This window comes from Diceros bicornis, chromosome 4, assembly GCF_020826845.1.
Source record: "Diceros bicornis minor isolate mBicDic1 chromosome 4, mDicBic1.mat.cur, whole genome shotgun sequence".
Classification (NCBI taxonomy): Eukaryota; Metazoa; Chordata; class Mammalia; order Perissodactyla; family Rhinocerotidae; genus Diceros; species Diceros bicornis.
Window position 1 is genome coordinate 99,346,801 of NC_080743.1, and position 26,405 is coordinate 99,373,205.

General features: G+C 50.7%; 2 protein-coding genes across 2 annotated transcripts in view; one reads left to right on the forward strand and one right to left on the reverse strand.

The window, feature by feature from the left end:
• The first annotated feature begins 9,486 nt into the window (after window positions 1–9,486).
• Window positions 9,487–10,849, forward strand: LOC131404952 (MAP kinase-activated protein kinase 2-like). The gene is made up of 3 exons (XM_058540180.1): window positions 9,487–9,896; window positions 10,243–10,328; window positions 10,445–10,849. The coding sequence occupies exons 1-3, from the start codon at window positions 9,827–9,829 to the stop codon at window positions 10,760–10,762; spliced, it is 474 nt and encodes a 157-aa protein (XP_058396163.1). The 5' UTR covers window positions 9,487–9,826; the 3' UTR covers window positions 10,763–10,849.
• Window positions 10,850–21,255: 10,406 nt separating this feature from the next.
• Window positions 21,256–26,405, reverse strand: part of LOC131404954 (MAP kinase-activated protein kinase 2) — a 46,256-nt gene continuing 41,106 nt past the window's right edge. Inside the window, exons 4-10 of the mRNA XM_058540181.1 lie at window positions 26,027–26,106; window positions 25,380–25,506; window positions 24,683–24,758; window positions 24,163–24,287; window positions 23,753–23,838; window positions 23,556–23,636; window positions 21,256–22,969 (exon numbers count right to left, since the gene is read on the reverse strand). Of these exons, the coding sequence (XP_058396164.1) occupies window positions 22,826–22,969; window positions 23,556–23,636; window positions 23,753–23,838; window positions 24,163–24,287; window positions 24,683–24,758; window positions 25,380–25,506; window positions 26,027–26,106 (719 nt within the window). The 3' untranslated portion in view covers window positions 21,256–22,825. The remainder of the gene's footprint in view (window positions 22,970–23,555; window positions 23,637–23,752; window positions 23,839–24,162; window positions 24,288–24,682; window positions 24,759–25,379; window positions 25,507–26,026; window positions 26,107–26,405) is intronic.

The following is a 26,405-nucleotide window of genomic DNA, read 5'->3' on the forward strand; positions in this document are numbered from 1 at the left end:
ATGTAGATGAGCCAATGGACTGGAGGTTCTGATGAGATCAAGGAACAGTTGTGGTGGTAGGATCTGAATCATCAAGGAGAACAGGCATTGGCCAAAGACTGGAAAGACTGAGTGAAGAGATTCTGGAGGTGCGGCAGTTCTGAGGAATGACAAAGTCCAGGCTATAACCGTTAGAGCAGATGGCTGAGTAAAGGCAGAGGAAAAGGTCATTGGAAGTATGGAGGTCATGGAATTGAAAAGCCGCATTTCGGATTAGTCATCCACAAGGGCACTGAAGTCCGTCAGGCCCATGGCAGTAGAAGGCAGGTCAACAGAAGGCAGTGCAGGAAGAGTATGAGATAGGTGCTCAAATCGTTTGTGAAGGAAAGGGAGGGGTAGAGGATGTTTGAGTGTCCTAGAGCTTCTGGTGGATTCTAATTTCCACACGTAGAGTTCTCAGAGTGGAGACACGATATGCTGGACAAGTGATCATTTTAGATTTTCTAAATCTTAGAGGACAACAGATCTAGATTTCTTGGGAAGATTGCCTAATATAGACTCCTTGGAATTTCCTAATAAATAAAAGGACCTATATATTTATAAATATACCTACCAGATTGAAGTCATTTTTACGTCAGAAAAATAACAACTGTCCAAGTATTAACCACACGCAACTCTAGAGTCACTCAAATCAAGAAGTTTATTTTTTTTTTTGCCAAGATGAATCATCATCCAATGACACATCCAGTTGGAAACCTCCAGCAAATCCCCAAACACAGATCCGTCGTCTGGTGTGCAGGTTCTTTATCCCTGAGTCTGTTCCGTCTCACATATTACCATGTGCTCAATCTCCTTCCTGCGGAGCAGGAAAGTAGAAAATAACCACCAAGCAAGGGTTTCCAAAGTATAATATAAATCTTTTGATGAGAATAGAAGTCCCTGTGAAAACAGCCATGCAAAATCTAACCCCTGCTTCTGATGTTTGGCTCAACATTACAACCAGTAATTCCTCCACCCTCATCTCAGCTGAGGCATCCGAGCATCAAACTTCCTGAGTTGCAGCCTGAGGGGGAGGTTGGAGGCAGAAATCTGTCTAAATCAGTGCTGCTCAGTGTGGCCTGAAGACCAGTGCTGGTCCATGAACTGTGTGTTGCTAGTCTGCGGCAAGGGGAGTACAGAAATGAAAAGTAAGTGTTTAGAAAACTTGATAGCGGGCCGGCCCCGTGGCTTAGCGGTTAGGTTCGCACGCTCTGCTGCTGGCGGCCCAGGTTCGGATCCTGGGCGCGCACCAACGCACGGCTTCTCCGGCCATGCTGAGGCCGCGTCCCACATACAGCAACTAGAAGGATGTGCAACTATGACATACAACTACCTACTGGGGCTTTGGGGGAAATAAATAAATAAATAAATAAATAAATAAATAAATAAATAAATAAATAAAAAGAAAACTTGATAGCAATTTGACAGAGTATTTTTTTGTTTGTTAGACTGAATCATTGAAAATAGGGTTTGTATTTTGTATATCTTTATAATTTTCTTCATTTAATTTTCCTAATAGTTCTTTTTATTATATTTTATAAAAATACTGAGCCAGGGGGCCGGCCGTGGTGTAGTGGTTAAGTTTGCACGCTCCGCTTCTGGCGGTCCGGGGTTCGCAGGTTCAGATCCCAGGCGCAGACCTACGGACTGCTTACCAAGCCACGCTGTGGCGTGCATCCCACATAAAGTAGAGGAGGATGGGCACAGATGTTAGCCCAGGGCCAATCTTCCTCAGCAGAAAAGAGGAGGATTGGCAACTGGTGTTAGCTCAGGGCTAATCTTCCTCACACACAGACACAAAAATAATGCTAATCCATAATGGATGGGAATTTTTTTGAAATTTGGTTCTTAGCCAAAGATAGTTTGAGAAGCATGGTTCTAAATCACGCTCCCTGGCTTATTCCTAGACTCATGGAAACTCCAAGTTGGAAGAAAGAGTTAGTGAGATATAAATGGTAGAAATACATATGTTGTTCTTAGACTAACCCAATTTCAAATCCCCCTTCTACCACTTACTGTTGGCCTTGGGTAAATTACGTAATTTCAATTCCTTATCTGAAGGTAGGGATAATAGTCCTTGACTTGCAGATTTGAGATGAGGATTACATGGGATACTGTGCTACTGGCCTAGCACAATTCCAGGCCCACAGTGAGGACTGTGAATTGCCTTAAAGAGCATCCAGTTGAACCCACAACCTATTGCTCCAGTGAGAATCTCAGGCCCCACCAATGAACCAACCACAGGTACCCTAGCATAGGCAGCATATCCTGACAAGGACCTCCAGTTCAGGCAAGGTGCAGGGTACTGGTCAGGTCATCGCTCCCCATGTCTCCATCATACCTAAAGAACTTAGCAGCCTAACTAGGAAGGAAATGCGGTCGCCACTGTTGGCTGCATTCTCCCCTTCCCTCAGGATAAAGAACCTGATTTTGTTCAGGCACCAGGCATCCATGTGCTTCAGGAGAGCTGGGCCCTTCCCATGGCAATTCCGTTTTCCCGGTCCAGTGACTGACTTAGGAATGGGTTTGTGACGGACCCTGGTCAGTGAGACGTGAGGAGAGGTTGGCTGAGGGATAAATAGGAAATTTTTTTCTTACTCTTAAAAGCAAGGAAACTAGGCCTTTTTCTGCCTCTGGTTGTTGTCCACATTTGAAGCCTGGAATTGCTAAAGCCTTGAGATCATGAAGGGACTCAGCCTAACAGGATAAATCCACAGGTGGAAAATAACAAACAGAGTAATGGAAAGAACTAGGTCCTTGATGACTTTGTTAAACTCATGTTAAACCAATCCTAGATCAGAATTATTTCAGAATTTTCAATATGTGAGGTAATTTTCCTTTTGACTAAGTCACTGTTAATTGGTTTTAGGTTACTTAAAGCCAAAAGTATGTACAAATAATATATATGCATTCTCGGGTTGTAAACAGTCAGACAGTTTCAATCTTGGGGCTTCCCCTACTCCCTTCTTCCTTCTGAGCAGCTAAGTCACCTCTGACTCATCCACTGAACCCCAAGTATTGGAGGGAGTTCAGGATAGACAAAGAATTCATTCCCTTTCGCCACAGGGCATGACTCCTGAGTTTCAGCAAATTCTCAGGCCAGCCCCCACCCTATCTTCCTCACTGGTTTCATCTAAGGAAACCAGAGCTCTGCAGAGCGAAGCGCAGACTCGGATGCTGCAAATGAAAGGCGTGCGGAGCACCTGCTTACGTATCTGGCCCACGTCTGCCTTTCTCACAGGGCTCCACCATCTCGTCCCCTCCTCCTGAGGTGGACTCTCCTCTACAGCTCTTTCCCATCCTCTAAGGCCCTTTTCAAACTCCTCATCTACTGGGAAGCCTTCTACCACAATGGAAGACCACACTCTTATCTCCACTCGTTGACCAGACCACTCTTCCACACATTAGACAACTGATGATATTCTGAAAGGTTCTGCCTTCTGATTATTTCCTACAAGCTGACATTGTCCTTCAAATATGACTGTGCATCCCTGACTGTGCAGTCCTATATCTCCAATAGCGTCAGGCACAGAGAAGGCATTAAATAAATGTTTGAGTTCAACTAAAAAGAAAACGTTCCCTACAGTCATAAAATCACAGATGTTTTGAGTCAGACCCGCAAAGGCTCTCTTGTCCAACTGCTGCCCACAATAATCCTACCAGATGGGCCTCTACTTACACTTCAATGTTTGCAAAGAAGCAGAACTCATTACTTTGTGTGCCACCTGTTTCATTCCTGGGCAGCTCTCATTACGGGAAAGTTCTTTCAGTTTTATTATCAGGCCCAAATTTGTTTCCCTATTAACATGCCTTCAATTGTTTTACTTACACTTTCTGGGATAAAATAGGATACATATATTCCATTTTCACATGATAGCCCTTCAAATATTGAAGGCAGCTATTATATCTGTTCTGTCTTAATTTCTTCAAGCTATCTTCGGTTACTTAAACTATTTTGTAAAGGTATGGTTTCCTGAATCTTTTCCAGTCCCACATTTTTTCTTGTATGTACTCACTAAAAGAGTCATTTCTCTCTTAAACCTCATTTATTAATTCAACAGATATTGATTGAGTTCTTACTATGTGCCAGGCACACAGCAGAGAATCAGAGTAGAGCTTACAGTCCAGGAGGGAAGACAATTAAACAATGACAGTGAGGAACAAAGTGTCCCTGGTCACTGCATTGCACAACTTCAGGGGCTCTGTTCACACATAATACAATAAAAATTTCACCCTTTGGAGTTATGCAATGTGGTCGAGTTGTCACTGATGGTAACGAGCAAACTGTGGATCAAGAAAGGCCTCCCTAGAAGAAAGGACACTTGAACTGAGACCGGAAATATGAGTATCAGTTAATTAGGCAAAGAGAGAAAAGAACAGTGTGCTGGGCTGAGGGGACAGCAGGTATAACGATGTGGAGGAGAAGGGGGAGGGTGTGAGAGTAAGAGGAGGAAATAGAGAGAAATGAGTCCTGGGAAGTAAGCAGGAATCAGGCCATACAGTTTCTATTGGGCCATTTAGGGAGGTTGACTCATATCCTAAAGAGGGTGGGAATCCATTGAAGGGAATTAAGCAGGGAAGTAACATGATCATATTTGCATTCTGGCTGCTGTGTGGAAAGTGGATTAGAGGAGAATAAGACCAGAGGCTGGGAGACCAATTCAAAACCTGTTACAGTAATCCAAGCCAAAAAAAATCAGACAGTGGCCTGAACGAAGGTAGCAGCAGTGGAAATAAAAAGGAAATTACACAGACATATTTGTGCAATAGTTCAGACATAGTGTCAGTTAGATTTGATGGATGCCTGGATGTGGAGAGTGAAGAAAAGAGAGAAAGCAAGGATGTCAGACAAATGGGCAAACAGTGATGCCCTCCACTGAGACTAGAAACCCTGGAGAAGGCCTAGGTTTAAAAACAGGAGGAAGATGAAGAGCCCAATGTTGGGTATATTCAGTTGGGATATTTGAAGATATCTAAGTGGAAATGTCTAATTGGATTTCAGGAGACATCGCCACAAGATTCCAGAGTCATCAGTATAAAAATGGTAACTGAAATCACAGGAGAGGATGTCAACTCACTCAGAAAGAACATGTAGAATGAGAAGAGAAGGTTTAAAGTGCTGAGGAATACAATCGTTTAACGGGTGTGCTGAGGAAGAAGTATCAGCAATGGAGACCAAGGAGAAACAGCCAGAAAGATAACAGGAAAAATGGAGTATGATGCATGGAATCCAAGGGATTAGGAAGAGCAAAGTCCTGCCGAGAGTCCACTGGACGTGCCTGCTGAGGTGGGTTAGGACTTTCACCTCCTTCTCCGGGATTATCCACCATGATGCAGCCTCACCACATCATGCAGATCCTTTAACAGCAGCTGCACCAAACTGTTGGCCATGCTAGGTGTCATGGGTTTAATTGGGTCTCCCTGAAAGATATGTTCAAGTTCTAACCCCCTGGTACCTCTGAATGTGATCTTATTTGAAAATAGGGTCTGCCTAGTTGTAATCAAGTTAAGATAAGGTTATCCTGGAGCAATGACTCCAATGACTGTGTGTTCTTACAACAAAAGGGAAATTTGGATACAGAGACATAGACGCAGAGGGAAGATGGCCAGGTGAAGACGGCGGCAGAATTGGAGTTATGTGGCCACAAACCAAGGAACTCCAAAGATTGCTGTCAACCACCAGAAACTAGAAGAGGCAAGGAAGAGTCTTCCCTAGAGTCTTCAGAATGAGCATAGCCCTGCTGACACCTTGATTTTGAACTTCTAGCCCCCAGAACTTGAGAGAATACATTTCTGTTGTTTTAAGCCGCTCAGTTTGTGGTAGTTTTTTACTGTAGCCCTAGGAAACTAATACCCTGGGGTCAGCTAAAATCCCACGTCTTTTTTATTTGAACTATGACCAAGTTATCTCATTCTCATTCTGCATTGTACAATGAAGTTTTTTAAATTAAATTTACAATTTATGCTCATCCATGTCTGCTTTAGTCTTAGGTACTCGGGGCAATCAACATAACTTTTGATAAACTTGGCTTCTATACCTTTGTCCAGGTTGACAGAACATTAAACACGTTGGGTGAAGGCCATAGCACATCAGATATCAATCAAGGCCCTTCTCCCAGCTAGAAGTAATCGAGTTATATCTTATCCACAAATTGATCACATAAAACTTTCTCAGATGCCTTGATGGAATCCAGATACATCAAGTCTACCAAAAGTCCGTATCTACCAGTCCAGTGACCATATGAAACAAGTAGATTGTCTAGACCAGAATGACCCTGAATCTGCCCTCTCCACTCAAGACAGGCACCGTGCAAAATCATCTGTTCATTTTGTTGAGTGAACCTGAATTTCTCTACCCTAGACAATCTGACCTACTGACTATGCTACTTGTTCTGTCCTGCTTTAGCTTTTAGATTTGAGGTACGTTGTCTCCCAGGCCTGACTTTGAGGCTCCTCTGCACCCACACTTACAGTCTCCTCCTGATTCAGCCATCTCCCTAAGCACAATTCCGACAAGTGGCTTTCACAGCCTTAAAGGTGGGACCTAAACAGTGACACTTTACTGGATCCTGGTGACTGTTGCCCTCTCTTCTACTTGCTTGGACACCACTGGTTTAATAATCTGCATTCCACTCCACTCCTCAGGTAGAGAGGAGCAGCGGGGAGCCTTTCACGCAGACGCTGGGAGAGAGTGGGAGACTGAGAAAGAAGAGGCATGCATATCAGGAACAACATACGTCACAGGAGCTGAAGCTGGCTCAGTAGGAGATGGGACAAATGAAACTCCACGTTTACTGCCAGAAACCAAAGTTTTGTGTGAAATCTTGAATTCATAGAGAAGAGGAAGGGAGGGTGGGGAAGCTCCTAACCTACATCTCCCTTGGGATTTGGTGGCCCCATGACTGAGGTGTGTTTGACGGCTGATTTCGTTGTACCGTGTTCTTCCCTTCTCTCCTTTCTCTTACTGTTTCATAACACATGATAACCCCCTCCTCCCTTCCCTCTTTTTTCCAGGGGAAAATACTAAGAATAAATAAAGTCATATTAATACTGTGATGCAAACAAATAATCCGTCATTCCAGAATCACAGCATCGTTATTCCTGTATCCTGAATCAAATGGCTTTGCTAGCCACAATTTCTTTGCTAGATAAGGAGTCAGCACCTTCTTTCAAGCCAGCAAGAGAAACACCGAATGGTTTCTTTTCAGATTTCCCAAAAGTTACTTAGGATATTGGGTTAATTAGACAGAAATGATCAGAACTAGAGAGTCAGCTTTATCATAGAGTATGTTAGTTAAGGTAAGACTAGCTGCTGTAATAGATAAATCCTGAAACCTCAGTGACTTAACACAATGGAAGTTTATTTCTCACTCATGGAAGGAAGGTGTGTGGAGGGGAAATGCAGGCGAGACTCCTGCTCCTGCAGCCACTCAGCTGCCGGAAGCCCTGTCTGTGTCATAGTCACCCCTCAGAGACAGGATGGACCCCTACACCCAAAATATAGTTCAGATGTCGAGAATGATGATGTCTCCGCACACACCAAGAAGGCGTGGAGAGGTTTAACTCAAATAATGAGGCTTTCTGGGGGGAGCAGGGCAGCTTCCCAGGCAGGTCCAAAAATGGCTTGAGAGAGAGAGAGCAAGAAGGGGTAACTGGCTTGGGGTTTTATGAGAGTTAGGTGTTGGGGCTTGGGAAAGGATTCCCAGGCACAGGCTTAGATTACATAGTTTGAACTTCTTGCCTATGCCAAAGGAGAGCACACTCAAGCTTTCTTATCAGTTTGGTAAGGCAGAAGAAGAAAGGGGAGTAGTGGGCTTGAAAGCTGTCAGCAAACATCAAAAATGGAGTCAAACTCCTAATTAGACTTTGCTGTCCTCGACACGTGGCTTTCCTAGCTGTCCTGGATGTCAGCACGCAGCCAGAAGATAAGGAAAATGGAGGACCATCAGGGGGTTTCAATAGGCCAGGCCCAGGGACGGCGGGTATATCCCTTCCACCCACATTCCAGTGATTAGAACCCAGTCACCGAGGGGCTGGAAAATGTAGGCCCTGGCTGGGTAGTCACTTCCCGGAAACAACTACGAAGGGGTCAGGAATCTTCAGTGTACAGCTGGCCTTTTCTGCCGCAGTGGAACACAAGCAGCAATGGATCTAAGTTTTGTGGGGCCCAAAGCTTGAATAATTTGGAGACTGTCTTTAAGAAAAAATAAATTAAAAGTTACAGATACCAAATTAGAAAAGGGTCCATGCAAGTCAGGGCTCTGAGCTGAAGCCTCCTGAGCTTCATGGTAAAGGCCTCCCACCGAGTCATCCCAGGACGACTCCAGGGGGGCCACCACTCCACCCTTCAGGGTCACCGAGGACAAGCGTGTGGCTTCTGACATGGCTACAGAACTTCTTCCTGAGAGGGAGTAAACTCTGGGATTGGTGACTTAAGCTACAGAGTTCATGGAACTCTAGTCTAGAAACCTATGAAAACAATAGCAAATGTGTTATGAGAGTTGGGAAAAATTATATTGTTATATATTTTCTGTCAGTGAAAACAGAAAAAAATTCTACCTCTTTGCAACCACAATACCCAAAGAAATTACATCCCCTTGGTTTTTGTTATATACGTTGCTATTCAGTGGTCTAGGGCAGGGGTATTTTTAAGTAAAAGGTTCATAGAGGTGAAGCATGAAAAATGTTATTTGGTGTTCTTTGAGAAACACCAGAATCCCTTCATAGGCCTCCAGCCCTGAGGCTGTGTGATTCCGGGATGCCCCAGAATGTCCATTGCTCAACCTGCTCTCTGATGTGCCTGGGTGGGGGTATATAAGACAAACCAGAGGAGCTAGGACCCCATGTGAATTGTGATACCCCACTTTCCCTGTAGGCCATGGTGGGTCTGTGGCCCAGCGTTGCCCTCAGAATGGCTCATCTGAGCAGCAGTCAGACACGGCCTGGATAATAGGAGGGCTTCGGCTCCTGGGTAAGAGCTCTTGGGGCACATACTCCTCTCCTTTCCCATTTTTATTTTCTTTTTTCCTTGATTTTCTTATTTATTTTTATTCAGCTATGTTTTACCACATTAAATACAATTTTGGAAGCTTCTATTTGGGGAAAAGTGGCATAAAAATAAAATACTAAACAGAAATAAAAAAATAAAGTGAAATAACAACCAAAAATTTGTTTCGATGATGATGATGTCATCATCAAATGATGTCACTGCTGAGTCTAGACAGAAGCTAGGTCATTAAAAGGACTTCTCAGGGCATCTTTTTAGTCCTTAGCTTCATCCATCTACTCATCTGATATTTACTGAGCATCCTCTATGTGTTGGCTTTCTGACAGGTGACATGGTCCTTGAGTGTCATCATGTACATTCTGTAAGTGTGCCGAGAAGGGACGGGGAGGGAGCCACCGGGGCTGGGCTGGGGTGGGAGGTGGCCTGTACTTCTCCAGGACAAGAGGAAGAGGCAAAGTTTAGCATTGCCCTCTGGATGGGGGATTCCCTGGGAATCCCCTGCTCACAATGCCCTAGCTAAGTGGTGGGTACAAACTAGCTACTGGGCAGGAAAATGTGTCGTTTAGACACTTGGTAGATTGGATTCCTGGGCCCTGTCCTTGACTTTGTGTATGGTGCCTGAATCAACAAGTCCCAATTTCTCTGTGACCTGGACAAGAAGAAGCCTGTTTCTCACTCTGTTCCTGGTGCAGGGCCCCCAAATAACACCAGCTCTGTCCCTCTCTTCCTGCTTCCTCTCGGCTCAGGCTGTGTGGGTATCCCCCCTTCTATTCCAACCATGGCCTTGCCATCTCTCCGGGCATGAAGAGTCGCATCCGGATGGGCCAGTATGAGTTTCCCAACCCGGAATGGTCAGAAGTATCAGAGGAAGGTAATGAGCCCACATGAGCACGCGCGCGCGCGTGTGTGTGTGTGTGTGTGTGTGTGTGTGGACGCATGTGTCCCTGTGGGCATCCGTCTCACGTGGGAGATGTACTGTGCCTACATCTGCTGGGTATGTCCTGCCTGTGTGAAGGGCCTGCTGCAGGCCCAGGGGCATGAGGCTGTGTAGGGCCTACCAAGTGGTATAGCCATAATGGTCCTCAGGGCCAGCTCCTTAGGCAATCTGCCCCCGTGTGACCCCCGTTGGAACCTGGCTTCTCCCGGAATACTGTGGGAGGGAACAGGAGAGGAGAGCGGCCCCTGAGCTGTCTCTGTCCCCTGCCCCACCCCCACAGTGAAGATGCTCATCCGGAACCTGCTGAAAACAGAGCCCACTCAGAGAATGACCATCACGGAGTTCATGAACCACCCCTGGATCATGGTAAGCCTGGCGGGCTGGAGAGACCCGGCTCCGTGGGACTATCCCTCAGGACAAGGGCTTAGCCAGGGCTCTGCCCAGCCCCAGGCTTCACTTGGACCCCTTTTCTCTCCCCTCAGCAATCCACGAAGGTCCCTCAAACCCCACTGCACACCAGCCGGGTCCTGAAGGAGGACAAGGAGTGGTGGGAGGATGTCAAGGTGAGGGGAGCCCCTGGCACGGAGGGCTCGGGGAGGCAGCTCACGGGGCCGCCCAGCTGTGCGTGGTGCTGGCCGGGAGGGTTTGCTGCTGCATCCTCTCCCACAGGGAACGTCTGTTACACAGGAACGGCGACTCTGAGCCCCTTTCCGACCAGGTTGTGGGCGGAGGATTCTGTGTTCCTGTCTAAACGCGGCCATGGCTGTTTCCTACCATCCCTCTACTCCCTGGGTCTCTAGAGGGGCCTGAAAGGCCACCTGGTGCCACCTCCTCATATGGCAGATGAGGAAACCGAGGCTCAGAGAGGAGGAGTGACCTGTTGAAGGTCACGCAGGTAGCAACTGGCTGGGGCCGCCAGAATCCAGGTCTCCTGACTCCTAGCCCAGTGCCTCCAAGAGTTCACCTTACTCCAAAGGCAAAGTGTTTCGGCCTGCACCCCTGGGCTGCACAAGTCCGTGGGCGATCTGTCTGCGGCAGCCCCTGCCCGATCCTGAGACGTCGGGTTGAGGACTAAGATGGGTTGGAATGGTTGGCGCGGTTACTGCCACAGGCCCCACGGAGGGCAGGACAAGAGGAAACGGGACAGCAGCAAGAGGGGCTGGGGTTTGCCAGAGGGAGGGCTTCCCCTCTCTCAGGGAAGCAGGAGCTCTCTCGAGTGACAGGAGAGCGCAGAGTATTGGGGTGCCAGCTAACCTCCTCCAGGAGGCCTTCCTGGGTCTCACAGACCTCAGGGGATGGCTCCTGGCCTGAGCACGTGCTGCTGTCTCTGCCACACCCTTTGGCACTTCCTCATACAGCACCTGGTGTTCTCCGTGAAACTGTCAAGTCAGGGAGGCGGGGCACCATCTCGTGTACCTTCATTCTCTGCGAAGAGCACTGGATGCTACTAGGCGCCTGCCAACACTCAACAAATATTTGAGGGCCTACTGTGTGCCGGGTGCTGGGGATGCGTCAGCGAATAAAGCAGACACAAGTTCCTGCTTTTGTGCAGCGTACAGCCCAGTCATTATAAGTAAGTTACACAGACTGTTAAAGGTGATCAGATCTATGGGGCAAAAAAATAACTAGGGTAACTTTGTGTAGGTACATTATACTTCAGTAAAAAAGATTTCTAAAAATAAAGCCATGAAGGGGAATAGAGAGTGCCCAGAGTGAGGACTCAGAGGTGGGAGGAAGATTGCAGTTTTAAATAGTGCGATAAGGGTAGGCGTCACTGAAAAAGTGACACATGAACAAAACTTAAAGGAAATGAGCAGTGCAGATAGCTGAAGGAGGAGCGTTCCCTCTGGGGGACCTGGGGCGGGGGCACACAATGCCCTACACTGTGCCCTCCCAGCCCTTCAGGTCCGTGAATGCTATGGGCCCCTACACTGTGGCTTGGCCGCTGACGAGGGGTCTTGAACCTCTATGAGCACTTTCACTGCCTTCTCTTTGCCTTTGGGAGGTGTTCCAAGTAAGCTGTCAACTACTGAATATTAGGGTCCTGTACTACACAAGATTGTTACAATTGTGTAACAATGATTAGCTACACTGTGATACACTGATTAGCTATTTAATTCTCACAAAAACACTATGATGAAGATGCTCTTCTGTCGCTATTTTACTGATGGAAAATTGAGGCTTACAGAAGGTGAGGGCCTTGAACTGGCCAGCAGAAGAGCCAGAACGTGATCCAGATCTGCAGGTGGCCAGGGTTCCAGCCTGCACACACCACACAGCCTCTCCTCCACTGCCCACGCCACGTGTTCTTTGGTGGGGAGAACCCGGTTCTAAAACCCAGACCAGACACAGCTGCTCTCACATTTCCTCCCAACCAGCCCTGATCCCTGCAGCCTCCTTCACTGGGATATAATCCAGTGGTTTTCTTTGCCAAATTCTTACAAGAGAAGAGAACAATACCCCAAAGTCAGGGGCCTGATTAATTCTGGCAACTGTGGGAGGGGAGGGATGGGGACGCATTCTTAGAACAGGGCCAAGCTGGGGCTGGCAGCCTCCTCTTTCAGCTCATTCTGGAGACCACGTGCATGAGAGTTTTGAGAGAAACCCTGTGACTCACTCTCACTTCTCACGGCCCCTGTTTCACTGGAAGGTGCACTGTCTTCCCATCATCCTCCCTTGGCCTCCAACTCTGCCCAGCTACCAACGCCCCCCCCAGTGACCCACCCAGCTACTTACACTGCCTCTCAGCAAGTCCCTCTCCCTGCACGGGTGGGGTCCTCTCTGCTGGGCTGAAAAGCCAAAAATCCAGTGGCCTGAGCATCCCTGGAGCAGATCCTGCAGCAACCTCCTTTCTCACCCAGAGCCTCACAGTGCTCATCACCCTCACCCAGCAGAGAGCGACCCGGCCAGCCCAGGCTCCCGCAGGGACAATTATCGCCATCACACAAGGGCACGTGTGAGGGGCCCTGTGAGGGGCAGGGCAGTGGGAGACAGAAGACTTGTGAGAAAACCAAGCAGGGAAGGAGCAGGAAGCATGTCTTGATTTTTAAACCCAAACTCTCCTTTCTAGTTAAATCAACCTGTTCACACTGGTACAATAAGACTACCCACTGTGAAAATGATAATAGTGAGTGCTGACTGTGTGCCAGGCATTATGCTCAAGCTTTTACAGGATTTCTCACTTGTTCCTAGTAACAGCCCTATGAGGTGGGTGATATTATTGTGTTAGTCTGGGTCCTCTGAGAAGCAAATGCCAGAATAGGATTGAACGTGCAAGGATTTTATTAGAGGAAATGTCTTGATGAGAGAAAACGGAGGGAGCCATGTAGGCAGGGAGAGTCGCCAGACCTTGTCTGACCCCATTGAATGAGGATGGAAGACAAGGGCGGGTACAAGCGTCCTAGACTACTGTGCAGCCTAAGGAAGGTTCCGAAGAGTCGCCCAGGAGCCCTCGGGCCAAAGTCAGTAGTCACTGAGTCCTGGCTCCCCCAGGAACCACGTGCCTTAGCATCCCTGCTGTGCCCAAGCCCTGCTGGAGCAGGCAGAGAGAAGCCTGGCTTCAACCCAGATGCAGCAATGGATTTCAGAGCACAGCAGCTGGGGCCCTTGGATGATGACACAGTAATTGGAGGTCTATGAGGAACATTCTCATAATTAGTAATTATTACTATAAATATTATTATTAATTATTATGGGGTGCCACAATTATTATCCCCATTGTACTGGTTGATAAACTGAGGCTCAGGAGGTCAAGTCACCTGCCCATGGTTTGAACCCAGTGTACTGTAACTCCAAAGCTTTCTCTTGTGCAGGGTGCATCTGAGCTATTGACCACCACATCACAAGCCTGATTCCTCAGACTCAGTAATCAGCAGAGGGCTGGCATACAATCAGTGTCCCATCAAGGGTTCTTGGGGTAATGCGGTTGAGCTCCTGAATAGTAAGAAAAAGTGCTTGCAAGTCTCCTGTGTCCCCCACAACACCTAGGACTCTGAGCCAAAGCCACTTCCTCCACCACGCGCCTTTCTCTCACCAAGGGAGATCCCTCCCCTAACCTCCCGGCTTGGCACTCTGGGAAGCGTCTCACAGCTCCTGCAGTCGCCTGAGGTCAGGCACCTGCACACCTCATCTCCTTGGTGTTCCTCCCAGGGGCACTCACTCCCCAATCTGAGAAGCAGGTCAGGTAACCTGCTTGAGATCAAACACCAGTAGGAAGCTGAACAAGGCTGAACCCCAGATTTGTCTTTGAGCCGTTCTGCCTACACACCCAAAATATATGCAAATACCCATAATTGGGTGAACAGAGCCGCTGATGTGGGGAGAGGAAGGAATCCCCTTGTTCCCTCTAGATCTGATTTTTCCAGTCGCCCACGATGTGGCCAAGGGTATCCATCCATCAGTTTTGAGAAGTGCTTCAGACGCCCTCTTCGTCTCAGCTGACTTATCCAGTCTTCGGATTGCCCCCCTGCTGACAGAAATGGTTTCATGGACCTCTCATTCAGAAAGCAATATGCAAAGCGCATTCATTCATAAATTGATACTGGCTTTTTGGCAGTGCCTACCAAAACCTACAATGTATATACACTCTGATCTAGCTATTTCACTTCTAGTAATCTATCCCACAGAAATCCCTACCCATGTGCCCAAAGATATCGTACATGATGTTTGCAGAATTTATACTAATAGTAAAAAAAACGGAAACAAACAAAATGCGCTTCAATAGCAGACAGTTAAATTATGGCACATCCATACTACAGAATACTCTGTAGCTGTAAAAAAGAGCACGCTGGTTCTACGAGTTCAGTCATGGATGCTAAGACATGCTAAACTAAAAAAGCAAGTTGCACGGGTATGAAAAAGTTCTGGAGATTGGTTGCACAACAATGTGAATATACTTAACACTAATGAACTCTATACTTAAAAATGGTTAAGATGGTGAAACTTGATGTCATGTGTACTTCACCACAATTTTTTTAAAAAGCAAGTTGCAGAATATGCCCAACGAATCCATTTATACTTTAAAACCTTCAAACAAATTCCTCACCTGTGTTTATAAGCATACATGTATGTGGAAAAATTAACAGAAATTTTTTGCAAGGCTGGATAAAATCAAAATAAAATCCCACTTTAAAAGAAGTTATTTCTGGAGAGGCAGCTGGCGACACTCTGTATGTGTATGTAATGATACATGTATCTAACTTCCCCCCTCCCCCAAAGCCCCAGTAGATAGTCGTATGTCATAGCTGCACATCCTTCTAGTTGCTGTATGTGGGACGCGGCCTCAGCATGGCCGGAGAAGCAGTGCGTTGGTGCGCACCTGGGATCCGAACCCGGGCCGCCAGTAGTGGAGCGTGCGCACCCAACCGCTAAGCCACGGGGCCGGCCCTGTATCTAACTTCCTTGATGTCTGAGTTACTGAAATCACACGTGTTCACTGTTCTTTTGATGCACTTGTCCATCCAACGGGTACTGAGCACCCACACTGTGTCCGCTGCCATTTTCAGGACCTGGAACAAGCAGGTCAGACTGGATTTCTCGTCTACCCTCTTCCTCGCCGCCCGGCTCAGAGAATGGCCTGCCCTTCGCCTCCTGCCCTCGTCCCCACTGGGGTGGGGTTAGCGGTTAGAGTCTCACCATGAGGACCATTTCCTCAGCACAGGTTTCTGAGCAGAAAAGGAGACGGCTGAGTGCCAGAAAACCCCAGGCTCCTCTAGGTCTTACTACGAACACCAGAGATCTGCCTGCACCACAGGCTCCACTCACAGCCAACCAAGGTCTTGGTCTCAGACTCAGAGGAGATCGTGGTTTCTTTGAAAAATAAACCTCTGACTGGTGAATTCAGAACCACAGGTCTCCTAACCAGAGGGTGAGGGCAGGGAGTACTCAGCTCGTTCCTCACAGTCCCGCAGGCTCTAGCTATTTGAGGAACAAGACACCCGCAGCTGCCAGGACTGAGGAAGGACCGAGATCACGTTTCACATGGCTTCAGACAGCAGCGCCTGAACTCCAGACCGGCCTGGCCTGGGCCAGAGCCACCCTGACCGGGGCTCATTTGCATAACCTTTGCGGACAACTTTGCACTTCAGGGCCCCAGGAACACTGCTGCCCTAGGATCAGAGAGGTTAAGACCAGTATTTGGTCACACAGGGCCTGAGGAACAGAAACAAAACCCAGGGAGGAGGAGACGACTCATGAAGGGAGGGGGATGGCAAAGGGGGAAAGCCAGTCCGATATTTCACTTGCAAATCCTGGCAGGGGTGTCAGATGGGGTAGGAAACTTGACTGTCCCTTAGAGCAAGAAAGTCATGCAAACGAGTACATTTGCGTGGCAGCCCTGGCCCCTAAAAATGACTTACCACATCCAGGTTCCGTGCCCCTCAGCAGCAGCCCCACCTGAGGTACTGCAGGCTTGACAGCCAAGACTTCCTGGCCAGAGGCTCTGGGTAGTCACTTCCCTTCAGAGCAAGAATTCTTCCCTCCAGAGGGTGGATGTACATTCCAAGGTAACCCCAGGTCTGAGATGTCGGTGTGTGAAAAATACAGAGTGTGGAAGCTTAAATACATTAAAATTTGTACTTCATACAGGGAAGCTCCTAAGGGCTTCACGTTGAACATATTGACGAGCGGTGTGAGGACTGTGACGAGTAGGGGTAAGAAACACCGGCAAAGAGCTATGGCTTTTCAGCGACACTCACAGGGGAGAGGAGCAGGGAGGCCCTTAACAACCATTCACCCCAACTTTCCAGGACGATGCCTTTCAATTTCACGCAATGTGAGACTGTTCTATAATGATTTCCAAACTGTATAACTAAAAATGATCTCAGTTTAAGGTATAACTTTGTAAGGCTTCTTTAAAAATGAATGGCGGGGGGGTTCCTGCCAGGTGGCGTAGTGGTTAAGTGTGCGCGCTCCGCTTCTGGCGGCCCGGGGTTCGCAGGTTCAGATCTCGGGCGCAGACCTACGCACCGCTTATCAAGCCATGCTGTGGCGGCATCCCATATAGAGGAAGATGGGCACGGATGCTAACCCAGGGCTGATCTTCCTCAGCAAAAAAAAAAGACGAATGAATTGAAAATGGGGGGGGTGGGGAATAATCCCTGTCAGGCCATGTTCCCAAATTTTGGTTGTGGGGAAGCAAGCACGGTGAACAAGGGGAATCCATGTTGGAGGGGGTGACAAGAAAATGGACAGAAAACACCGAGGAGGCCCCCACTGGGGGTAAATCAGGTTTCCCATGGACAGACCAATGGGGTCGAAGGTCCAGCTGAAGCGATGAGCAGACAGCAGTTCAGACCAGAGACAGAAGGGTGAACCTAGACTCAAAGAAACCATCTGGCTCTTGCAGAAACCATGCAGAAATCTGTTGGGAAATCTCCACCATGCTGTTCCCTCATTTTCTCCCATCAAAATTGCCCTTGAGAGCCAGCTCCAAGGCTCCTCAGGAGGCGCTCCTGATCTCTGCCAGAATAGCCCCACCCTCCATATCTGCTCCATCCCTGCTTTATGAAAGCCCTGGTCCTCCCCACCTTCTGTCATGTTAATGTCTGGCTACTCCTCCAGACGGAGCCCCAGGAGGGCTACACTCCCTTCTTTTCCCTCTGTGTCTCCCCAGAGCCCGAGCACTGGGCACTGCAGAGTGGGTGCTCAAGATGAGCCGAATCCAAACGTGGCATTTTTATTCTTAGAGAGGGGCTGAAAGTCTTAAAGAGCAGCTGGGGAGAAGGAGGCCAAAGCACTAAGTGAGGGCCTATCGTTGCACACCCTGAATAGTGCTTCCCACCTCTCACAGTCCCGGCCTGGCCGCCTACTCCTCACATGCTTGCATGGGGGAGGACCGACATCAGCCCCAGCAAGGATGGACAGGAGGGTTCGTCCAACAAGGATCCAGGGTCCAGGATCTTCTGGCCTCACTCATCAGTCCAGTCTCAAAACCTCTAGGGCCCTAAGCAGCTGCCCTCAGGCACCTGGGCTTGCACGACACACGCTCACCATGCTCACCATCTGCAGCAGTTCCCAATGGATCAATTCAGACCACAATGTACACGCCCAGGCCTGTGGACGCAGAAGGAGGAAAGACACGGCCTCTCACGGTTGCAGAGCATTTTCTATCTCGCTAACTAGGCACTGGGTCTTACACTTGGTTTTTCCCAAAGCCATGATGCGTGTACTAAGTGCCTGGGTATTCGGTGAGTTAGTACGTGGGGTGGTCTCATGAGTGCAAGGAGACATAGACGAATCCACCAAAAGGCCCGCCAGAGCTGGAGCCTTCTGTCCCTTGCAAAGAGTGGCTACTCCACACTCCCCTGGGGTGGCTGGAGCCCCTAAATGTGGGCTTCAAGAGACGGAGCCAGGAAGGGGCTGTGTTCCGGGGCTGAAGGTGCAGAGGCTGCCCCCCAAAGCCGCCTCCACCCCCACTCTGGCCACCTGGAGAGTGCACACAGGTTTGTTTACATTCCCCGGGGGTGCGACAGCCACTTTCCCCAGCCTCACCAACCCCACCCTCCTCCCTTGAATAACTGAATTTCCTTCACACCTTGAGCAGGTCTGACCTACCCACTCTACCCACTCGTCGTTCACAGCCCTCCGCATTTCCTGCATTTCCTGTCTCCAACCCAGTCAAACGAAAACCCCAAATTTACTGTTATTGTTTACCAACCCAACTGCCTCCTCACCCCAGGGCACAGAGACACACCCTCAAGCTGAGGGCAGGAGCCGGCACCCAGCCTAGACCACTGACCCCCCCCTCCACACCCGGGTCTCCCTGTGCCCTCCTGGCAGGGCAGCCCACCATGGGGTGGGACTCTGATAGCAATAAAGGCCACCTGGCACCTAGCATCTTACAAGGCATTTAAATCCATGATCTATTGAACTCCTCACAATAGCTACAGGGCACAGGACTGTCACCCCCATTTCACAGAAAAGGAAACTCAGCTCTACTCAGCGCATGGGAATCCAGCTTGTCTCCCCTCTTGGCTCCCCCCCCCCCCCCCGCTTCCTTATCAAGAGGACTTTGGTGGTTTTTTTTTTAAGGAGCTCCAAACTTGGAAGGCAGAGAGCAGGTCAGACTCGCCTCTGCTTAGTTGTCAGGCCTTGGGAGAGTCATTTTATTTCTCTGAGGCCAAGTTTCCTCCTAGGAAGCAACTGGAGACTAGACTGACTACCCAGAGGGCTTTTATGACGGTGAAGAGACCAAGGGGATAACCCAGCACAGTATCGGTGCTTAGTAGGTGCCCGTAAGCACTCTTTACATCTCACACCGCTTGCGGGCGTTCAAGAATCACATCCTGTCACCTCTTGCACCCATGCAAGCTAGCATCTGCCTTTAGGTACAAAAGTTCCATCACCAGCCCATCTGGGAGTTTAGCAGAAGGAGGTTAAATTCTCCCTTGAGACAGGGAATCACAGGGCCATGCCAGCATGGAAGGTCAGGGGCATGGGGAAGAGTGGAAAGGCCTGGCAAGAACTGCTCACCAAGCTGGGCCCTCCTGGCCCTTCACCCCAGCCATCTTCCCTGAAAGCCAACTCCAGGCCGGATCCTCCCTGGCCGCAAAGGCACTCTGAGCTGGGCTGACCCAGACAGAGGACGAAGCAAAACACCAGTGTCAACACGTGGGGCAAGCTGATGAGAAGGCCGAGGGACAGACCTCAGCGGCAGAGCAGTGGCCCAACGATGCCCACACCCCAATCCCTGGACCCGTGAACATGTTCCCTTACATGGCAAAAGGGACTCTGCAGATGGGCTTACAGTGAAGGACCTCCTGGGTCATCTAGCTAGGCCCCATCTAATCACATGGGTCCTTAACAGCATACTCCTTCCTTCCTGGCCAGGTCAGAGGGATGTGACAAGAGAGGAAGGATCAGAGACACGCCATGTCCTGGCTTTGAAGATGGAGGAAGAGGGCCACTTTCTAGAAGTTGGAAAAGGCAAGGCAGTGGAATCTCCTAGAGCCTCCAAAAAGGAATACAGCTCTGCTGAGACCTTCATTTTAGCCAGTGAGACCCTATCAGAATTCTAACCTATAGAACTGTAAGATGTTAAATTTGTGCTGTTTTAAGCCACAAAACGTATTATGGCAGCAAGAGAAAACTAATACAGCCTCCAAAGACAGCGGACCACTGACAACTTCCCTCTCCCCTCCCACCCCAACCTCTTACCCAGGTTCTTATCACTTCTGAACCTTTGTAAATGCAGACAACATAACTGGATTTCTCTGAAAGCAAAACCTCATGCTGCTTCTTTTCAGCAGCGGTTTCTGGAGAGACGGATAGGGTTTCAGGATAGGAACCAACCACAGCAATCCACTCAGGAGGTATGAAGCAGAGGTCAGGGGGCCACAGGGCCACCCTGCCTGTGCCCCAGAGCCTGAATGGTGGAGCCGTGACCGGCTGATGACTGAGGGGATAGCAGGCCTCTCCTCCAGACAGGAGGCCCAGTCTGAGGATTGAGAACACCCAGGCCTTGGGATCCTGAGTTCTCGTCCAAACCAATTAGCTGTGTGACTTCCAGCACATTCCTTCACCGTCTCCATCGGTTTCCTCACTCATAAACCAGGGATAACCATCCTGCCTTGCCTCCCCCCCCCCCACCCCCGGCAGCTCTGAGGATCATGTGAGAAATTATTTAGGATGCACTACTTTTCCTTCTGACTGGGAGGGGGAGGAATGGGGTCAGGAGACCAATTCCTACTTTAGGCTCTACTGAAAACCTGTTCATTATGTATGATCTCAAACATCCCACCTTGGGCCTCAGTCTTTTCATCTGTGAATTGAACGGGTCACATGAACCCTGAGGCCTCTTCCAGGTCTGATGTAGAGAATTTTGGTTTCTGCCTGACTCCCATCGCCCCCTCCTGGAACTTTCAGGAACTACACCAGCTTGCTCCCCTGGTCTTGCTCCCAGGATTTGAACCAAATCACCACCTCCCTCTTCTCCCCAGACCCTCACACCAGCCGGCCCCTCCAGGCTGAGGGTGCCAGAGCCCAGCCGTGGCTAACAGGTCACAGAATCACATGCCAAGAAGCAGCTTGGCCCGATGCAGCATTTGGCAGAAGCACATGGGCTCCCCAGCCCTGTTGGTGCCCGCGCCCGGTCTGAGGAGAGCAGCATTCCCGCCCCACACCAGACGTGACCTGGCCAGGCCCTCCACAGGACAGGCACTGGCTCCCGCTCGCCTCTCCCCTCCCATGACACCCGGACTCTGCCCTCCCAATACATAAAACCACTCTCCACGTGTGGGAAGAGGAGAGGTGGGGATTGAGGAGCTGAGCCCGAGGAAGAAAGAGAAAGAAAACCTTTCAACTATTAAATCTGTTTAGTAAAGACAATTTCGCTTATACAAAACAACAACAGTTTACAACAATCTGAGTGCTGGACGCACCATCAGAGGCGGGAGGCGCCACAGGCATCGGAGCCCTTCCCCCACACCCAGAGAGGAGTACCCCCTGCCCCTGAGGGAGGTGAAAGCTGAAGCGTTACTGCCGCCCCCTGGCCCAAAGGGAGCAAGGCACAGAGGACATCCGCCCCTGCTGCTCCTCACTAACACTGGGGGGGCCCTCACCAACCCACCCTCCCCTCACTGGCCTGGACACATGAAGCTGAGTTGTGTGGGGTGGGGTGAAGTGGCTGGCAGGGAGGAGGCAGAGTCAGGACATCTTTGGTGCGAAGACTCCCCCACCCACCCACAGGCCACACGATGGCGATTGCGGGAGGACCACAGAAGTGGTGCTGCCTTTGCCCACAAGGGGCAGCTGGCCGATGCCCCCAGAGCCCAGAAGAGACACTTGAAATGCAGAAGCTTTGTGTCACTTATTATAAACTGGCCAGGCTCCCAGACGTGAGCTGAGAGGAGGCCTGTTGAGAAATGGCTAAAAACATAAGAACAATAAACAAGAATGGGTTAATAACCGGAGGAAGGGGAGGTAGAGAGGTTACTGTAGGTCAGCGCCTCAGTGGACTCGGACCAGCACTAAACAGGGAGTAGGGGTCCTAGGGGTGGGGGGGTCCAGTCTTCCTGATTGTTGTGCCAGTGCCTAAGTCACTCCTCTCCACCCCCTGGAACCAGCGAACAGAGGCAGGCCATGGAGGGCCTGGCTCAGAATCTGGACGGGCTTCCCAGGCACTTTGGCAGGCCCAACACGGGCAGGGCAAGCCCAAGGAGGGAGAAGGTTCTTGAACCATAGCAGGGCCCCCTCCATCTACAGCCAACCCTGCCTGCCCCTGACCCCTCAAATGCACAGTCCCAGGTACAGATCCAAGCACACGTGCACGGGCATACGTACACACACACTCACACTCACTCCTATCCATCTGACACACTGGTGATGTCTGAGGGCTCCAGTTGAGGAGGTGGGCGGCACCCTGGCGCCAGCCCTTCACGGCCTTGAGCTCCCGGAATGCCTCAGCCAGCGGGGACCTCAGGCTGTAGTGGGAAAACAGAGAGGGCAGATGGGACAACACAGGGACGCTCCCTTTAACAGCTTCCACAAATACCCTTTGACAAACCCCAAACCCTTGCAGTGTTCCAAGAGGAAAGGGCTTGCGGGAGAGGAGGAGAGGTGGGGGAAAGAACGATAAAAGAAGTTTCATAGAAATTCTAAGTCAAATTACTGATAAAATTGCAAAATGAGCACAGGTTCAAGAGCATCATGCTCCCTTCTCTCCACGCCCTCCCACCAGCCAGCCTCTCCCTCTCTGGGGTGGCCAGAACCAAAGGCAGAATTCAGCCACTGATGAGGTTCCAGGCTCCATGCAGCCAAGGAGTAGAGGAGGTGGAAGTGGACAGTTCTGTGTCTCTTCATTTAAAAAACATATTCAGGTCAAGAGTTATTGCTTGTCCTCCAGCGGAGCAGGACGGCTCAGCGGCTCAGTGAGCGAGGGCCGCGGCCTCCAGGGCCCGAGCTTTCTTCCGCCTCTTCAGAAGCAGTGGGTTGGACGCATCTTCAATCTTTTTTATCTTGATCTGCTCGTAGTCCACACGCATTGTGGCCAAGGCACTGGTCATCTCCTCCTGGGGGCGGGGCGGTGGCACCGAGAGAGACGTGAGACAAGAGCCACAAATGCGGGCAGGACAAGGGGAGGAGAATGGAGCAGAGAGAGGAGGACAGGCTGGTCAGTGGGTCCAGGGCTGAGGGCAGCCTCGGGCCGGCCCAAAGGCACCACCGCCGCTCTCCGAGGGCCTCCAGCCACCCCACAGGAAGGCAGCAAGAGCACTGGGCCAGGAGGCAGGAGACCTGGGTTCTGGCGGCCCCAGCCAGTCGCTACCTGCGTGACCTTGAACAGGTCACTCCTCCTCTCTGAGCCTCGGTTTCCTCATCTGCCATATGAGGAGGTGGCACCAGGTGGCCTTTCAGGCCCCTCTAGAGACCCAGGGAGTAGAGGGATGGTAGGAAACAGCCATGGCCGAGTTTAGACAGGAACACAGAATCCTCCGCCCACAACCTGGTCGGAAAGGGGCTCAGAGTCGCCGTTCCTGTGTAACAGACGTCCCCTGTGGGAGAGGATGCAGCAGCAAACCCTCCCGGCCAGCACCACGCACAGCTGGGCGGCCCCGTGAGCTGCCTCCCCGAGCCCTCCGTGCCAGGGGCTCCCCTCACCTTGACATCCTCCCACCGCTCCTTGTCCTCCTTCAGGACCCGGCTGGTGTGCAGTGGGGTTTGAGGGACCTTCGTGGATTGCTGAGGGGAGAGAAAAGGGGTCCAAGTGAAGCCTGGGGCTGGGCAGAGCCCTGGCTAAGCCCTTGTCCTGAGGGATAGTCCCACGGAGCCGGGTCTCTCCAGCCCGCCAGGCTTACCATGATCCAGGGGTGGTTCATGAACTCCGTGATGGTCATTCTCTGAGTGGGCTCTGTTTTCAGCAGGTTCCGGATGAGCATCTTCACTGTGGGGGTGGGGCAGGGGACAGAGACAGCTCAGGGGCCGCTCTCCTCTCCTGTTCCCTCCCACAGTATTCCGGGAGAAGCCGGGTTCCAACGGGGGTCACACGGGGGCAGATTGCCTAAGGAGCTGGCCCTGAGGACCATTATGGCTATACCACTTGGTAGGCCCTACACAGCCTCATGCCCCTGGGCCTGCAGCAGGCCCTTCACACAGGCAGGACATACCCAGCAGATGTAGGCACAGTACATCTCCCACGTGAGACGGATGCCCACAGGGACACATGCGTCCACACACACACACGCGCGTGCTCATGTGGGCTCATTACCTTCCTCTGATACTTCTGACCATTCCGGGTTGGGAAACTCATACTGGCCCATCCGGATGCGACTCTTCATGCCCGGAGAGATGGCAAGGCCATGGTTGGAATAGAAGGGGGGATACCCACACAGCCTGAGCCGAGAGGAAGCAGGAAGAGAGGGACAGAGCTGGTGTTATTTGGGGGCCCTGCACCAGGAACAGAGTGAGAAACAGGCTTCTTCTTGTCCAGGTCACAGAGAAATTGGGACTTGTTGATTCAGGCACCATACACAAAGTCAAGGACAGGGCCCAGGAATCCAATCTACCAAGTGTCTAAACGACACATTTTCCTGCCCAGTAGCTAGTTTGTACCCACCACTTAGCTAGGGCATTGTGAGCAGGGGATTCCCAGGGAATCCCCCATCCAGAGGGCAATGCTAAACTTTGCCTCTTCCTCTTGTCCTGGAGAAGTACAGGCCACCTCCCACCCCAGCCCAGCCCAGCCCAGCCCTGGTGGCTCCCTTCCCGTCCCTCCCCGGCACACTCACAGGATGTACATGATGACACCCAAGGACCACATGTCACAGGACTTGTCATACTTCTCTGGGCCCAGCACCTCTGGAGCTGCAAACCAAAGGACAACAGCGATAGGCCTGGCCCTCAGGACACTGAGGTCGACCAGTTTCTCTGTGGACGACGCCCCCAACCTGACCCTTCACCAGCGTGATGGGACCGTATCTAGGGGTGGGAAGGGGAAGAGCCGTCACCCAGCCCTGGCGTTAGATGGAGGAGGTCGGATGGAGGAGAGCAGAAGACCCTCCTCTTGGAGCCCTAGGCCCGGAATCGTAAGATGAAACAACTCCTGAACTGCAAGAGCCTTGCAGACCCACAGTGTCCACTTAATCTGACCACCATGTTTGGAGGATTTATTCTGCGCCAATCAGCAGAGGCTCCAGAACCAAATCTAAGCCCCGGACTCCACTGGGAATCTGATACAGTGGTGGCTCTTAGGAAAGTGCACGTGTGCAGGAAATCCTGCCATGATCTCAGGCAGGTAATTTCCTATAATGCCGCAATCCCAGTTCAACTCTGACGAGCCCCATTTCTGGTCAGGTTGCATCAGAACCAGCCCAGAAAGGGCCAGAGGACATGACTTTCCTAGGACCTGTGCCTCTGAGACCTCCAAGAGGGGGTCTGAGAAAAGCTCAGGGGAAAGACAAGCCCCTGGGCCTCCTCTGGACTTACCCACATAGTACGGTGTATAACAAGGAGTGGTCAAAGAGTTGTGGCTGGTGGTTTCCTTGGCAAAGCCAAAATCCGTGAGTTTCAGAATGGCGTTAGGCCTTTTGGAGGTGTACAAGAGATTCTCAGGCTACAGAAAGAGAGACAGAGAAGTAACACCCTGCCGACGCTGCGAGGCTCTCAGAAATCAGAAGGGTAACGAGGCCTGCCTGCCTGCCTGCCTTCACCCATTCAACAATCACTTGTCCAGCACCTATGGTCTGCACACCGTGAGGAACATCAGCTATATATGACCAGCTCCCTGCCTTCGGAGAGCTTACAGAGTGCTTGGAGACAAGAGACGAACGCAGAGAACCAGCAACAAACACCACAGGGGACATGGAAACCAAAGGTGCGACAGAGAGGTGCTGACTGAGGAGGACCACAGGGCTGAGTGCGGCCACAGAAGGCTTCACTCCTGGGTTTGGTGGTGTGCCCAGAGGGCAGGCCCTGTGGGGCAGAGAATGGCACCCTGCCCCATGCTGCCTCAGGAACCAGGTGGCAAGGATGCAGAACAACTCCAGCAACCCCTCCTAGGGTGGCCATGACCCCGCCCCTCAGCCTTCTGCAGCACCTGTGGTTGGTGGGGGGTAGTAGTAAACAGCTGGCACCTTGACATCCCGATGAGCAATGTTGATTGAGTGCAAATACTGGATGGCCTCCCCAATGCTCTTCATGATTTCTGATGCTTCTGTAGAGAAGAGAGGTAGGAGTGGGGAAGAAAGTCACAAGATGTGTCATTAGGTTTGAAAACCCGATATACCAGCTCCCACGCCATGCAGCCTAAGGCTCCCTATATCCACCACCCACCCCGGGAACCAAGAAACAAGGGGCTCCCTGGCTCGGCTGAGGATGACAGCCCTGGCAGCGAGATGGAGGAGGCAGCAGGCCTCAGCATCTTTCACAGGGAGCAAGCATTGTAGAGGGACCCCTTCAGACATCCGCTGCCCTGCCTGCCCAAGGCCCGTCCCCACAACAGACCCTTTCTAC